This window comes from Mirounga angustirostris, unplaced genomic scaffold, assembly GCF_029215605.1.
Source record: "Mirounga angustirostris isolate CCGP_5_RB_7025 unplaced genomic scaffold, mMirAng1.0.hap1 SCAF_2, whole genome shotgun sequence".
Lineage (NCBI taxonomy): Eukaryota > Metazoa > Chordata > Mammalia > Carnivora > Phocidae > Mirounga > Mirounga angustirostris.
This window is the reverse complement of record NW_026991710.1, coordinates 12,729,679-12,746,194: the sequence shown is the minus strand read 5'-3', so window position 1 is coordinate 12,746,194 and position 16,516 is coordinate 12,729,679. Positions and strand designations below refer to the sequence as shown.

The following is a 16,516-nucleotide window of genomic DNA, read 5'->3' as shown; positions in this document are numbered from 1 at the left end:
CAAAGAAGAGAGCCTCACAAATTCTATGTTTCATTAATAATACAAATTTTTCTTAGAAAGATACCGCCCCTTCCCCCAAAGCCTGGCCTTTTATGCAAGCAGAATTTGTAACTGCCGATAGGATGTGATTGAAGGAAGACACTCTAAGAATGCCTCTATTTTCCACATGCCAATAACTGATCCCGACGGTGTTGGGTTACACATTGTCCCCCTGGAATTTGTCCCTGAAAATGAAAACTTCTTCTGGTTGGGTAACCTTGTAGTAAGTCACACTTAAGCATGAATTATTTTATTAGGTACTTTCTCCCAGAGTAGGACAACCACGATTAGAACCAGATTTCATGCGCTGATGGTAGAAGAATGATGAAAACAGAGATAAGAGGAGGTGAGAGAGTATGATTTTTGCAGGGACATGCCATATGCCAGGAGCTTTTGACATAATACTGCAATAATATAGGTTTTGTTCCCATATTTGCAAATGAAGAAACCCAGAGGCTCATGGAGTTTTGGCAGCAACCAATCAAGTTACTAGTAGCTCATGGCCAGTAAGCAGCTGTGCTGTCTTTTGAACCCACGGATTCTGGAGCTCATGCTTGTCTCAGTGTGCTGTGCAAAAGCACTCGTGTCACATCCTTGCCAAGATCCAGCGCTGCCCAAGGACAGCCAGGGAGACCATGCTGAGCAGCCGACGTGTGAGTTACAAAAATGTGGCATTCACAAAGTGCAAGGCAAATGAGTGTGTTGTTTGTCGCTTCTAGGTATGTACAGAAGGCAGACTGATCTTGGAGTTCACCTTTGATGATCTCATGAGAATAAAAACATGGCACTTTACCATTAGACAATACAGAGAGTTAGTCCCAAGGAGCATTCTAGCCATGCATGTAAGTAATTTCAGCACTATTTTACTCTTTCCTCCCTTCCCCCCCATCCCATTTACTCAAGGAGGAAAAGTCCAGTTCTCTCTGTGTGAAAGAACACCAGCAGTCTTCACGTGTTGGGTAATGAACTCTCAATTTTGAGTTTTCCCCTCAACCATTTTATTCAATAGGCCCTTTTTTCCCCTTCTTTGTTTCTGAGTTTGGTGCATTGTGAGATTTTTTTTTTTTTTTTGATATTTTATTATTTTAAACTCCAAACTGAGGTTACCTCAATAAACAGTTTGTACTTTTCTTAAATTCCACTGAGTCATTATAAAGTACTGCTCTGCCTGGGCTATTAACTGGGGAAGGAAATAAAACAAGAAGTAAGGAAAACAGTGTCCAGTTTTGATTAGAACCATCTGACAAGATGTGGGGCTCACGTACCTCAGATCTGTGTCTATATCATTCCTAACTATGGTGTTGGAATGAAGCGGGCGATTTGGGGTTCACTCTGTTTCACTCAACCATAAATCACATCACATTTACTGAGCACCAACTAGGTGCACAGCCAGATTCGATGCCAATCTGGAGATACGTTTTAGAGGTAAGACTTGGTAGGAGCTAGCTGAGTGCAGCCCCCGAAGAAGGCGTCAAAGGCATTGACTTAAATAAATCCCTCTTCCATAATGCATGATGCAGCAGTTTCTGTGAAAAAGCTTTGGAGCAAAATCAGACTTAATGAGCCTGATTTTTAAGACCCTGTACAATCAAAAGAGAATACAATAAGAGTAGCTAATATTTACTGGGTGTTTGCTATGCCAGGTCTTGTGCTAAGCATCTGTACACATTCTGTTTAACCCTCCCGGTAACCCAGAGAGTTGCAGGATCATTATCCCTGCTTTAGAAGTGAGAAACCCAAGGTTCGGGCTTGATACATTGCTCCATGTTTCTCAGCCAGCAAGTGGTAAGTCAAGATTTCAACTCTGCTGGTACGGACTCCAAAACCCAGGCTGAGGAGCCATCTGTCTCCTGACTATCCAATTCCAGTCTGTCTCCCCAGGCTTTTGTCCTCGACCCTCTCCTCCCTACCGGTTAACCCAATCTCTCCCCTTCCCATTGACCTTGTACTTCCTGCTGTGGCACCCCACTCCTTTGCTCCAATCTTCCCGCCTATTCACACCCCTAAGTTCTTCTCCACTTTCAAAGCCCAGTTCACATCCTCTACTCCCTTGAAACATCCCAGAGTAGCCACTCTTGTGTTCTCAAAAATAGACCAAGAGGCAGCAGACGGTAGCAGTCGGGAGCCCAGGCCCTGGAATGAGATCACATACATGTGTATCCCTGTTCCTGTGTGACTTTGGGCAAGTGACATGGCATCTCTGTGCTCCCCAGTTCTTCATCTATAAGATGGGTACAGTAATAGAGTCTGCCTCACTGAACTGGTTTGAGGATTAAGAGTTAATGCGTGTAAAGGACGTAAAAGAGTGCCTGGCACGTAGTAGGTCCTCTTCAAGTAGTGGTGACCAGCTTTCAGCAGCTTTGGCAGCAGTAACATCCTTCCTTCCGTTTATTATTATCCTGTCCTCTGTCTGCAAAGTTGATGTGTATGATGTTGGCCGCAACCACCTGATGCATATCTGTAGAACCAGCTCTTCCCGGCACGTGAAAGGGCTTCCATAAATACTGGCTCCGTGTCACAGAGGACCCCTTCCCAGAAACTGACATGAGAAGTGACACGCTCAGACTCTTTTCTCTGACTTTCGGTTTTTTGTTGAAATACACAAAGTCAATTGGTTGCATGACTCTGAGGAAATTTAAGTACAGGAAAGTCTAAATTAAAGTGTTAAGATAACCTAGGTAGTCTCATGACTACAGACATGAAGACAAAAACGATGTTTATTGAGTCTCTCTCTGCTTAGCTCCAGTTTGCTTCTGCCAGTTAAGAAAAAAGGAAAGACAAATGGAAAGAAAGAGTGTCAACCAAGAGACTCATCTCACAATGAAATCCAGAAAGAATTTTTATTTTTTTTGTAGCCCACCAGAACATATGGGGTTGCCCATGGAACATTACATCCCTCTTTTAAATGTGGCAGATAATTTGGAAAATGTGATGCTTTTGAGGACATCTATTTCTAACCTTAGCTTAATGGGGAAGAAATTTAGAATTCTTAAATATATATATATACATATATATATATATGTGTATATATATATACACACACACACACACACACACATATAATTTCATAGAAGTGACCAAGTTTTCAGATATAGTCTTGGAAACAAAGGCCAATCCTAAAGCCTGGCTCTACCAAATCCAGAGACCCTGCCTCCTCTGCTGAGTGCCAGAGACTTGGAAGTGTCCTGACAGGACTTCATGACCCTCCTCCTGAAGACATGGGGACCTCTCACAGAGGAAGTAAGGCTGTTTCTCCCAAGGACTAAAAGCATGCCTGACTCATTTTAGTTCTACCTGGCAACAGATCTTGCATCATTGATCCAAACATGTCCTTGAGCCATTATATGCAAGTGTCTTCAAAATGTAAATTAAATTATCTCCAGCAACCTTCCCTCTGAGAAAAACCGACAGTGTTGAGATTGCATTTCTTAGCAACTGTAGCCCAGTCTGAGACTTTCTTGGCACCATCTTGCAGAGATAAAATACATGATTCTCTTTTTCCTATTTAGGCACAAGATCCTCAGGTCCTGGATCAGCTGTCCAAAAACATCACCAGGATGGGACTAACAAATTTCACCCTCAACTACCTCAGGGTAAGACCAATGGGTTGATTACATTTCCTGGTGAATTTGAAAAGTACTTTAGAAGTGTATATGTATCTTGAACCAAGGAGTTAAAATGAGGTAATATAGCACAATATGTGTGTCTTACACCACAGTGTGTATGTGTGTGTGTGTGTGTGTGTTCAATGGAGGATGGGGTTTAATTAACAAAGCAGCAAACCTAGACTTTGTCAAGGTTGAACTTCCTCTCTCTGTTTGTAGGACTCTTGGAATTAATTATGCAAAGGCCAGCAATGTCTGCTCATACAGTGTTTTGGCGCTCTGCCCCTCATGGTTGTCTCAAGTTTCTGATGTACTGTTGTTGGGTTCACTTCCTCTGTGTCTCCACCCAGGGAGTGTCCCTGAGGAGGGTCCCCCGACGTTCATCCTGTTGGTGGAACCACAGACATTTATTTCTAAGTCTTCTTAGGGACTCTCTGTGTAACATGGAACAGATTTTCTGGGTTGGGTATAAAGTCAGTTTTGATTTTTAAAAATTAGGAGTTAGGCAAAATTCTCTGCCTACATAATAACTATGGCTTCCATATTTGGTCTAAAAGGGAAACATCTGTCACTCCGGTTTGTGGTGTAGAATTGCAGTCGTCATGTTGCAGGTAGAGGATATGGTTTCCTTCATAAAGCAGCAAGCATTGTCCTCCAGATTCCACAAGAAGTCCGTGGCCACGTTCCACATTCCTTTGCCTCTGAGTTGCTGAGTTCCCTCATTGTCACTGTGGGCAGCCACTTCTCCAGCCCCCTGCCCCATCACGGAGTTTATGCTGTTGTTTCTTGACCCCTAAACGCTGTGCCGGTTTGTGAATTTTGTTTTGTATTCCCAACCTTCTGTATATGATCGTTTTGCATATGTTGAAATGCTGAAATGCTTTGGCCAGACTTTCTCTTCGGTGAATTAAGAACGACTTGAACAAAGGCTTCCAAGTCACACACTCAACGCCATGTGCCAGCCCTGGGCTAGAGAGTGAAGATTCAAAGACAAAAGTCATGGTACCTGCCATCAAGAAACCCACTCCTATGAGGGCCAGACCCATAGAGAGAACATTATACACAAAATGGTAAATAACCCTGATGGAAGTTTCCAAGTGGAGTTATGGGAGTACAAAATGGAGACCTCTCAGAAGAATACCTCAGAGAAGCTTTATGGAGGAGATGATGCCTGACTTGAGTGTGAAAGAATGAATAAAGGTAAAGCCAGGAAGGGGGCAGGAAGGACATTCCCGTTAGAGGGAAAAGAAGGGACCTGGATTAGGGGATGGAATTCCAGGCAGATGAATGATGCCGGGACATGAAGTGAGAAGGCAGGAGAGGCGGGAGGGAGAGTAACTTAGGATCCAGGTCTTAGAGCAGCTTCCCAGCCGGGCGACCAGGCCAGAAGCCTCTGAAAGGATTACACGTGAGCATGGCAGCGTGCCCCTCCTGGGGAGAGGGAGAAGAGCCATTTTCCATCCAGCCTAGATGCCCTTGGTCTGAATCCAGGCACGGCAAGAGCCGGAGTCGGCTTTGCTCCGCACCACCCTACTTTGCCCCAACACCACCACCATTTTGGCAGCCCTGAACCAGGTTGTTCTCCAGTAATGATGCTGTGGTTCCCACTCCAGGAGGGTGGATGGACAAGCAAGTGCCTCAAGGCAGGGTAGCTGGAGCTAGGTTCTTCCAAACTTCCAGGCTCTGCATATAGAGCTGCCCCCATGGAAGCACTGGTGCAATGGGAGTAGGTAGCAAGGCCTGGGGAAGTGGGGGTCTGTGGCACGCTCTAGCCACAGGAATTCAGAAGGCTGCCCTCCCTTGCTAGCCATTTCATCTTGTCAGAGACCATGAGCAGTTTAGTTTAAACCATCTGAAGACGCCTCTCCTCAGGCAGATAAAGATGTTTCATACTGTGTGTCCTCAGCTGACCCCACATTGGAATCTGGGACTTTGGATTCTGTCCTAGACTTGGTCACTCACCCTCTGGTGAAATCTGGACAGATTCACTATTACATCTTTTAGCTGCATTTAACATAGATGAATAAATGCTAAATTTCCTTCCTCCCCTCTCCCTAGTTCTTCTTATTATCATCAGTAAAATGGTGACTTTCACCTTGGGGTCAACAAGGCCCACCTCGTTCCCACATTCTGCGATTCTCTGATTTTAACCCCCAAAGACTGAGAAGATCATATTTGCCAAGTGGGGGGGTGGGGAAGAAGGGATTAGCACCAACCCCTCTCCCAACAGTGACAGGAGGAAGGGTGTGTGGGTTTGGGCAATATGGAATCCTGTTTCAAAGGCTACCACTTAAATGTAGTGCTTACAGCATGTCCTGACTTCACTAGTTTTCACAATGGTCCATGTGCCCTAGCACGGTTTGTGTGAGAGAGCCGGGCACGGAGAGTTCAAGGAAGTGAACTCAGTCACCCAGCCTTCTACCACTGAGTGGCTGGGCTGGGACTTGAACTCGGGCTGTCTGACTCTAGAATCCATGAGCTTCATGCAGAGCTGCCTTTCTAGTAAGAAGGGAGAGCAATGATAGTGACAGAAATTGGACCGTGTCTCTCCTGCCTTGACAGGGGAGTCAGCATCATCTCTCACTGGGGCCTTAACCACTTTGCCACAAGTAATGACCGCTCCTTCTTTTCACGTGCAGATTAAGTGGGCAATCCATGTAAACGGCTTAGCGCAGGGTCCGTGGACAGAAAGCACCCAGTTAGTGTTCATGGGCATAATTTATTGAGCACCTAGTATGTCCATCATTGTTGTTCATACTGGAACCATGGAGAGCAACACGGCATCTGGCTCTCTTCTCTCGCTCTGGGTCCGCCTAACACTCCTTTACTTCCTCTGCTCGTGCATCCTGGCTCAGCAGCTACTTGTCCTTCCTGCCTCCATTCTTCCCTTTGTTCACTCCCTCCATCACTTTTTCCTCTGTTGATTGGTTCAGGACTCTTTCATTGAGCCCACTCTGTCTTCCTGGCCTTGTGCCAGGTGCTGGGCCTTTATCGTGGAGAAGGCCCCTTCCAGGGCTGGGGGAGGCCAGCGGAGTGTGGTCGGCCACAGTTTCAGCGAGCTGTGCTGACAAGGAAGGGCCTACAGGGCTCCTGGGAGTCTGCAGAGGGGTCCTCTGGTGTCCAGATAGAAGCCACCCTTCCCAGCAATAACTCAAGGCGGTTGTGAGCCACTTGGCAGGTGAAAGCTGAGCAGAACCTCACACTCAGTTCCCATAACCACGCACATGGGCATTTCCATGATGAGACCTGGCCTGGTTAGTGGTTACTAACCACCGAAGATTTTTTTGGATTAGAATTGAGATCAAAGATTTCATTAGTGCTCTTACCATCTGATATTCGTAAGACAGCTGAGCAATCACCCAGTGCATTCATTTATAAAACTGCTTTAAAACCTGGAGCTCCCCTATCCTTCTGAGGAGCCAGGCCTTTGCCTCCAGACTCAGGGGCTTATCTGAGGTATTATTTATTTATTTATTTATTTATTTATTTATTTATAAAATTTTATTATGTTATGTTAGCCACCATACAATACATCATTGGTTTTTGATGTGGTGATCCACGATCCATTGTTTTCGTATAACACCCAGTGCTCCAGGCAGTACATGCCCTTCTTAATACCCATCACTGGGCTACCCCTCCCCCCACCCTCCTCCCCTCTAAAACCCTGTTTGTTTCTCAGAGTCCATAGTCTCTCATGGTTCATCTCTCCCTCCAATTCCCACCCCCATTTTTCCCTTCCTTCTCCTAATGTCCTTCATGCTATTCCTTATGTTCCACAAATAAGTGAAACCATATGATAATTGACTTTCTCTGCTTGACTTCTTTCACTTAGCATAATCTCCTCCAGTCCCATCCATATTGATGTAAAAGTTGGGTATTCATCTTTTCTGATGACTGAGTAATATTCCCTTGTATATATGGACCACATCTTCTTTATCCTTTCATCTGTTGAAGGGCATCTCGGCTCTTTCCACGGTTTGGCTATTGCGGACATTGCTGCTATGAACATTGGGGTTTATATGGACCTTCTTTTCACTACATCTGTGTCTTTGGGGTAAATACCCAGTAGTGCAATTGCTGGGTCATAGGGTAGCTCTATTTTTAAATCTTTGAGAAACCTCCACGCTGTTTTCCAAAGTGGCTGTACCAACTTGCATTCCCACCAACAGTGTCAGAGGGTTCCCCTTTCTCCACAATGAGGTATTATTTAAATAGTTACCAAGGAGCTCCAAAACCACACCCAGAAAAAGAGGTCAGACGCGTGTGTTGGCAAACATTAATCGATGGCCTTCTAAACCAGCAGAATATTTTTTTTTTTTTTTTAACTCCATGCATCCTGCTTTGGAAAGGAGGACTGGAGATTTTAAATGGTCCAGACATCTGAAATTTCAATATGCTGTGTCTTTCACGTAACGAAGTTAAGCAGTACAGAAAGTAAGCAATTCCAGTCATCTCGCTTCGCCCAGACAGGTTCTTTGACTGCCGTGAAATTCTGAATCATTCTCGTGGAGGCCTGCAGTCGGGGGCTCTGCAGAGCTGCCGGAGGAGGGGCTCTGGGCGCTGGAGGAAGGCGCAGGTGAAGCGCGGTGGATGCGCTTTGAGCTCGCGAATGCCGGCGATGGCACCGTCTGCGGACGCTCGCCTGGCAGCACTTTGGGGGGGGCTCTGGTGACCTGATGCTTTGGAGGTGACAACAGAGCAGATGTTGTCATTTGATTTGAGTTGTCACATCGCCTGCCATTGTGTCGTGTCTCCTCCCAGCATAACGAGGCTGGAGGTGCTCTGTCCTGAGGGGTGTGGCCACGACCGGCTCTCCGGTCCCCGTGGAGCAGCAGCTGGTGGTTGCCGAGCAGGGATGGGGCTCTGATGAGACGTGGTCACACTTCCTGCCTCAGGGACCTCTGGCAGACCAGGGCTGGCTGGATCAGTGTCCCTGTGATAGTCGTCCAGGCTGGGGCTGTTCACTCCACAAGCATCTATTAGACAACTTCTTTGTGCCAGGTCTCCCCAACTTTCAAGGCGGTCACTGTACATCAGGTACAAAAGAAAACCAAATCTGTGCTGGGAGAGATTCTCTCCCAATACCATGATCGACGTAGTCGCTAACATTTATTGAGCACTTACTGTGTACCAGGTACTGTTGCTAGGTACTTGGCAGGAAGTCTTTTTTTTTTTTTAAATACTCAGGACAACCTTATGAACTAGAGACTCTCTTTAGGCCTATTTTTCAGGGGAGGAAACTGAGACACAGAGAAGTAGCTTTTTATAGTCACAAAGCTGGTAAGTGGCAGAGTAGGGATTTGATCACACACCAAGCACGAAGAGGGGAGAGGTTGTTGGAGCGTGGACATGGGAGGATCCAAGCCTTCAAGGAGGAGATGGCCCTTTGAATTGATTCTGAAAGACGAGTAGGTGGTCCCAGGTAGACTAGATGAAGAGTCCACCACAAGTGGTGACAGGGGGATGGAGAAAGCCGGTGGGTTTGGGGAACTCCAGGCAGTTTCACATGGCTGGAATGTAAGTTTTAAGTTTGTTTCAGGTGCCAACACAAGTTAGGTGTTATGGCCCAAAATGTATAGTCGAGCTGAGTGGCACGGTTCTAGAGAGAGTTCTGTTCCAGCAAGAATACAGCAAAGTCAGGGAAAGCACCTCATGCTGGCACTTGGGTTTGGGGACCAGACAGACAGGCGTATGTATTTGAACTCAGCCACTTGCTAGCTGTGTGACCCTGGACAAGTTACTTGACCTCTCTGAGCCTCAGTTTCCTTATCTGAAAAATGGGGTATTACACCCCCCTCTCTGGATTCTAGTGAGCTGGAGGCATGTGGAGGTCCCATCTCTCATTTGCCAAGTGTGCTTTTCTGAGGGTCACTGGGAAGAGTCGAGTCATTCATTGGAGCCCCCTGCACGCAGAGCTTCTGAGAAGAGCCCTTGGGGACAACACACCCAGCAGCTTGGTCCTTCTTCCTATTCTTGCCTTTTGTTTCATCAGAGTGAAAGCCCTTTCTCACTCAGGGTTTGAATTGCCATCATTTCAAATTTCCTATAAGCACTTCTTGCATGGGAATGTTTACTGTATGCAGTAACTGTTTTCTAAATTTAAATAGCTTTAACAAATTCAATTCTCCAAATTGAAAAAGAAATAATTGATGTTGATTTCATTTCCTATTCCACAAAGAGAATGGAGGTAGGCAGAAACCATGTCCTCCAGCATTTATTTTTATTTTTTAATTTGTTTTAAGATTTATTTATTTATTTGAGAGAGAGAAAGAGAGAGAGTGCATGCATGCCAGTGGGGGGAGGGGCAGAGGGAAAGAGAGAATCTCAAGCACACTCCCAATGCCAGGTTCAATCTCACGACCCTGAGATCATGACCTGAGCTAAACTCAAGAGTTGCATTCTTGGGGCACCTGGGTGGCTCAGTCGTTAAGCATCTGCTTTCGGCTCAGGTCATGATCCCAGGGTCCTGGGATCGAGCCCCACATTGGGCTCCCTGCTCGGCGGGAAGCCTGCTTCCCCCTCTCCCTCTCCCCCTGCTTGTGTTCCCTCTCTCATTGTGTCTCTCTCTGTCAAATAAACTAAATTAAAAAAAAAAAAAGAGTTGCTCTCTATTTTTTTTTTTTTTAAGATTTTGTTTATTTGAGAGAGAGAGAGCACAAGCAGGGGTGGGGCAGAGGGAGATAGAGAAGCAGGATGCGGGGCTCAATCCCATGACCCTGGGATCATGACCTGAGCTGAAGGCAGACACTTAACCCAGGTGCCCCATGTCCTTAAGCATTTTAAGAAAACCTGCAGGATGCAAACTTCCAGGATGCCATAAGTGGAAAGTGCTATTTTCATTCATCTCCCATCAACAATAAAGGGGATGGTCCTTGCATGCTCTACACGCTGCAGGGAGACATTGGCTTGTACAGTTTTCTCCCTCCTTGAGCATTTAAGTTACTCTGGTTTTGTTTTTAAGTTTTAAGTCAATCATCTAACCAAGAGATATTTTGGTGGCATCTACTATGTGCCAGGCACAAAAGGGGATGGAGTGGGGTGTTGACAAGAATGGATAAGGTATGATCCCTTTCCCAAGATGTTGAAGATACTGGAACAAGTAGGTCCATTTACAGTTCACACTGCCCCCTCAGCTGGGGACCTGGGCATCCCCAAATTCCCTCCTCTCCTAATATCTTTGGGGATACCCTTCCACGTTGGTCTCAGCATATGACTTAAATTGGACTGTTTGCGGTTTCTAGGGCACTAGGGAATTCTACTTCACCATGCTGTCTGACCTTGGCACTCAAGGCCCTCCACACTCAGGACCCTGCTGCTTCCCAGCCTTGCCCCACATGCCTTCCCCATCTCACATGGCATCCTGTATCCACACAAACCACCGGCAGCTCCCCAAATATGCTGTGTGTCTGTTGCCGCCATGCATTGGCACAATAGGACTTGACTTGACTCACTGCCTGGGACACTGTTCCTACCCTTCTCTTTCCATCCAGGATGCCCAGACCACCTCCTTCTCATCCTTCAGGACTCAGTTGTGCCTCACCTCCTCTGAGACTCTCTGCCTCTCCGCCAGGGCATCTGCCCTCCCCACTACTCCTGGAGCTCTGGGCACGTGCTCTCTTGCTTAGCTCTTGGTGGGTCCTGTATAAGAACTATCACTCCACTCATCTGTCTCCTCCAGTACACACAGCAACCTGAAGACAGATTGATTAGTTTTGTGCTTCTAGAACCTCAGAAGCTCTAGATCGCAATCAGTACCCAGTGTCTCCTGAATGGAAGTTGCTGGTAAATGGAAACTAGATTTTGAATGACACCCTCCCCTCACCCCCCCCCAAAACACAATAGAATTCAGATGAATTCACTTGCCAAACAGTATCTAGGGGGAAAAATGTGTGTGATTTTCAAAATCACTACCTAGAACCTCACAAGGAAATCTAAAGAGCAGAAAATTTGAATACATTGAGGAAATAGAAGGAGAACATGGCAAGGGGCCTCCAGATCTCTCTAGGCTGCAAAATTCCCCCCTGAAATTCTCATAGTTCCCACTGTGAAGTTTTTATTCTAATATCACTGCTTCCACTTGCTCTGAATCAGTATTTAATTTTTACTCTAAATGCCATGATGCCCTTTTCATTATTTTGGAAATGTGTTCTTTCAAATCTTGAAGACAAATTCCCTCATGGGTGATTATTTTTGTCTATTTTCTTTGGCCAGACTTTCTTGGTGCTGAGATCCATAAACTTTTTTCCTGCATTATGCTTAACGTGACTTTAAAACACCTTATTATCCTGTATCCCAGCCAAAAGATATTTTCTTTGTGTTTCCTCTTACTGTTTATCCATTCATATGCATAATTTCTGCATAAATGCAATCAGTATACATATGATTTCTTAATGTTATTTGGTAAACACTTCTGCATGTTTCTACATAGTCATCATATTATCCGTTTATAATAGTGGCAAATATTCCAGTGAGGTGCTAGGATACTGTTTATTTAATCATTTCTCTAAAGGTCGAGCACTGAAGTCATGTTCAAGTTGCCACTGTCATTAAGACCATTCCTCCAAACACCTTTGCCATGTCTTGCTCTGGGCGGTGCTCTCTACAGGCAGGCTGGACTGTGGGGTCTGTGTGCTAAGAAAAATAAATGTGCTTTGGATTCAGAGAAATGTGGGCTCAAATCCTCACCCCCTTACAATCTGTAATGGCCTTGAACAAGTTGTTCCAGTTCTCTGAACCCTACTTCCTTATCTGGAAATCAGAAAGAATAATGTATCACAGGATGGCACGAATTATAAGATGAGATAATGTATGGTTTATAAAAAGCCTGGCACTCAGAAGGAGCATAATAAATACCAGTCCCTTCTTTTGCTATCTGAGAGCAGAGGGTCAGGGTTCAGCTTTCACTGTTGCCTCTTACTTCTTATATGATATTCACCAGCTGCCTTAATTCTTTGAAGCTATTATGGTTATGTACATCGTGACTCATCACAGGTGAGGGTTGAAATGATAATGCACGTGAAAAGCACATTTAACTCTAAATTATGACACTGGAAAGTCAAGAGAGTCTCATCCCATCTATCATCTTCTGTGTGTTGGTCATGGCCTTGAATTCTGCACCAATATTCTGAAGGCATGTGATAGATCAGAAAACAGAGAAGTGATTGATTAATACCTGCCAAGGAAGGAAGCAAGAGGGAGTCTGAGACAAGGTGCTATATTTTTGGCACCCTCTTCCCAGTACAAATGTTATTACAAGGTTTTAATCATTATCACTGGGCAACTTCAGTACTATTTATAAGCTTCTGGTTGGTATGGTTGAATAATTCTAACCCTTCAAATAAGCAGCATCATCAGCTGGGGTTCACAGTAATGCTTTTGACCCCATATCTTTAATTTCCCAAGTGAAGGAAGACTTTCATTGTTATTACTGTACTGTAAGAATATTGGTCCCCGCATGTAACCTCTACCAGTAGCAAAGGAGTAGAGTCCAATGCCTGGAAGAATTAGGTGGTTGGCTTTGGAAACTGATCCCCAACAGAATGACATGAAGTGGCCTCTAGGAGAGTAAGTGTGGCTGGAGTCAACATTCGGAATCCTGCCAAGGTCTTTTTTGTTTGTTTTTTTTGTTTTTGTTTTTTATTATGTTCAATTAGCCAGCATATAGTACATCGTTAGTTTTTGATGTAGTGTTCAACAATTCATTAGTTGCATTTAACACCCAGTGCTCATCACAATACGTGTCCTCCTTAATACCCATCAGCTGGTTACCCCATCCCCCACCCTCCCCTCTATAACCCTCAATTTGTTTCCCAGAGTCCAGAGTCTCTCATGGTTTGTCTCCCTTTCTGATTTCTTCCCATTCAGTTTTCCCTCCCTGCCCCTGTGGTCCTCCACGCTATTCCTTATGTTCCACATATGAGTGAAATCATATGATAATTGACTTTCTCTGCTTGATTTATTTCACTTAGCATAATCCCCTCCAGTTCCATCCATGTCGATGCAAAGGTGGGTATTCATCCTTTCTGATGGCTGAGTAATATTCCATCGTATATATGGACCACATCTTTTTTATCCATTCATCTATTGAAGGGCATTTTGGCTCCTTCTACAGTTTGGCTATTGTGGATATTGCTGCTCTGAACATTGGGGTGCATTTGGCCCTTCTTTTCACTACATCTGTATCTTTGGGGTAAATACCTAGTAGTGCAGTTGTTGGGTTGTAGGATACATCTGCCAAGGTTTTTTTGTTTTTTAATTTTTGTAAGGCTTTGACCGCCAGCAAAGTTATTTTCCTTGGTCTTATGACACGAGAAAGGAAGACGGTCCAATCCTGTTTCCCACCTAAATGTCAAGCCAAGTCCGAGGATTGAACAGGAATCTCCGCTCAGCAATGGAGATGAACCATAGTTACTGGTGGTCAGAACAGGCTGGGACCAGGGCAGACCGTTCACCATTCACACACTCAGACAGACTGGCAAAAGCCCTTAGTAAACACTGAAGTTTGGGGTGGGGAGGGTGCAGGACCCATACCAGCAGATCTTCCTTCTGTGCCTCCCACAGTGCTTGCACGTTGTAGACTCTCAAAAGGCTCACAGCCTAAAGTGTGCTATTCAAGATGAGGTCCATGGCTCGTGGCGGTTTTGCAAACTGTTCCCACTCTGTGATTAAATACAGAAAATGAGAGTAAGAACTTTAAAACTACTATAGCAATCTGACATTGCCAGGACATCCAAATCCACGACCAACAGACTCATCCCACTGATTAGGATATAGAGTGGCTCAGGTGTTATCAAACTTGCATGGCAAGTGGTCACTAATAAAGGGCTGGAGAAGCGCATGTCACAGTTTGATGAGCACTTGCATACAGAGCACTGTGACATGAACCGATTCAGAGATGAGCTCCAGTTTTTCTGAGGACCATCCAGAATAACGATTAACATCATAATACCATTAGTTTTGAGGACTTCTATATGTTCTCAATAAAACAATGAGATAGGTATGATTATTCCCATTTTACAGATAAAAATCAGTCATTGCCTCGGGTCACAAAGCCAGTCTGGGGCAACATGCTTTCCTGGGCTTGGGTCTGGCTTGTCCCCCCAGACTGCTACCCATGGCCCCTGCTAGTGAGAACTGGTTTCTTGGCCCCGGACCATGCAGGAGAAACAACGCTTTCAAAACTGAGGCATTTGGCATCTGAAACAAAGCTGTCACACCTCATTCTGACTCTTCCACTTCTCCTCCTCCTCCTCCTCCTCCTCCTCAGAGAAAGGCTCCATCAGAGAGGAGGCAGAGAATGCCCTTCTGAGCCATGGGAATGCTCCACACACCGAATGATTGAAACTTGGAATACCCGAAGGGCACTTTTAATTGCATTTGGAGATAGAAAAGTAGTACATATGACTGTATGATAAGGGAATTAAAGTAGTTAACTCTTAAGGAAGTGGGGAAATAACCATAACATAGAGATATCCCAGTGCCTAGAAAACAGTGATTTCTAAAGTCAAGCCAGAGGGAATGGCCATCAGAACATTAAAAGATGTGTGTGTATATATATACACACATATATATACACACACATACACAAACAACAGTATTTTAGCATAGCAATCCTAACTGAAAACAATTTCAGAGCCACAAATGCTTCTAAAATTCTTGGTCTTATAAGTACAAATAGGGTTCAGATTAAAGAAAGTAATTTCCCAATCTCAGACACAGAGAAAGAGAAAGAAATTTTTGTTTAACAAGACACTGAAAATCAAGGGAGATGGTAAGGTGGGAAATTGGCAGTCCGGGGGAAGAAAAGCCGACGATTGCAGTTAAGTGCAAGATGGAGCCCAGAGTTAATTCTGGGAAATAGTCTTCCTAATTGTCTAGAATGGGTACAAAAGTGTGTCAGGATAATGCAGGGAAGGGGGCAAGGAGAGAACTGTTTGAATTTCAGAGCATAGGCAGGAAAGAAGCCTGAAATATGAAGAGGGGCTGGGAGATCTCACTCCTTAGTGGTAAGGCCCAAAAGCTTTCTGTGTCTGGTCTTGGGCTGCTCTCCACCTTGGCACAGGTATCTTACTGCACACAGAAAACTCAAAATTATTTAAATACGGTGAGTTATTGGATTGTTTGGTTTCATCATCTGTCCCTAGCAGAGTTCAAGAAACACAGAGGGGGATAATAAATACATGAAAGGAAGGGAGGGAGTTGAGATCAAAGTCTCTGGTGTTGATCTACATAATGAGCTTGAGAATGGCTATAAATGTGTACCATATGCAAACAATGAATCATGGAACACTACGTCACAAACTAATGATGTACTGGTTGGTGAACATAATAAAAAAATAAAAAATAAATGTGTACCATAATTAAGAGAAAACAAGTAAAATTTGCAAAGTCTGCCATATTTCGCCCAAAGGAGAAGGGAGGGGGGGCATTGACCTGGTATCGTTGAGCACCTACTATGTGCAAGACACAGATGTGGTTTTATTGAATCCTCACAACAAGTTTGGGAGGTAGGTGTTAATGGTCTCATTTTACAGAAGTAGAAACAGAGACTCAGAAAAGTTCTGGGACTCATCTAACATTATTCAGTGGGTAAACTGCCAGGCTGGGACTGGATCCCATGTTGGCCTGATGCCCTCACCACTCTGTCATGCTGCAGAAATGTCACCTCCTAACGAGAGCTGGGTTGAAGAGCTGGATGAGGTCAGTCATTTTCACTGAGATGACCAAGCTATTCTGCCAAATTGCCAACAGGCAATTGTCAACAGATGCAATGGATAGAGAACTCGGGACACTTACGCATAATGGGGTCAAAGCCCAGACTGAACTCATCTCACGACTGTCTTTTTTACATCCGTGTTTCTCTCAGACTTCCT

General features: G+C 44.8%; 1 protein-coding gene across 11 annotated transcripts in view; it reads left to right on the top strand.

The window, feature by feature from the left end:
- Positions 1 to 16,516, top strand: part of LDB2 (LIM domain binding 2) — a 388,815-nt gene that overhangs the window by 309,038 nt on the left and 63,261 nt on the right. For 10 of the 11 annotated variants that reach the window (XM_045881430.3, XM_064584318.1, XM_045881431.3 and 7 more), the window contains exons 4-5: positions 759 to 881; positions 3,549 to 3,632. In XM_045881430.3, the coding sequence (XP_045737386.1) occupies positions 759 to 881; positions 3,549 to 3,632 (207 nt within the window). The remainder of the gene's footprint in view (positions 1 to 758; positions 882 to 3,548; positions 3,633 to 16,516) is intronic. The other variant, XM_064584314.1, reaches the window with a different exon arrangement.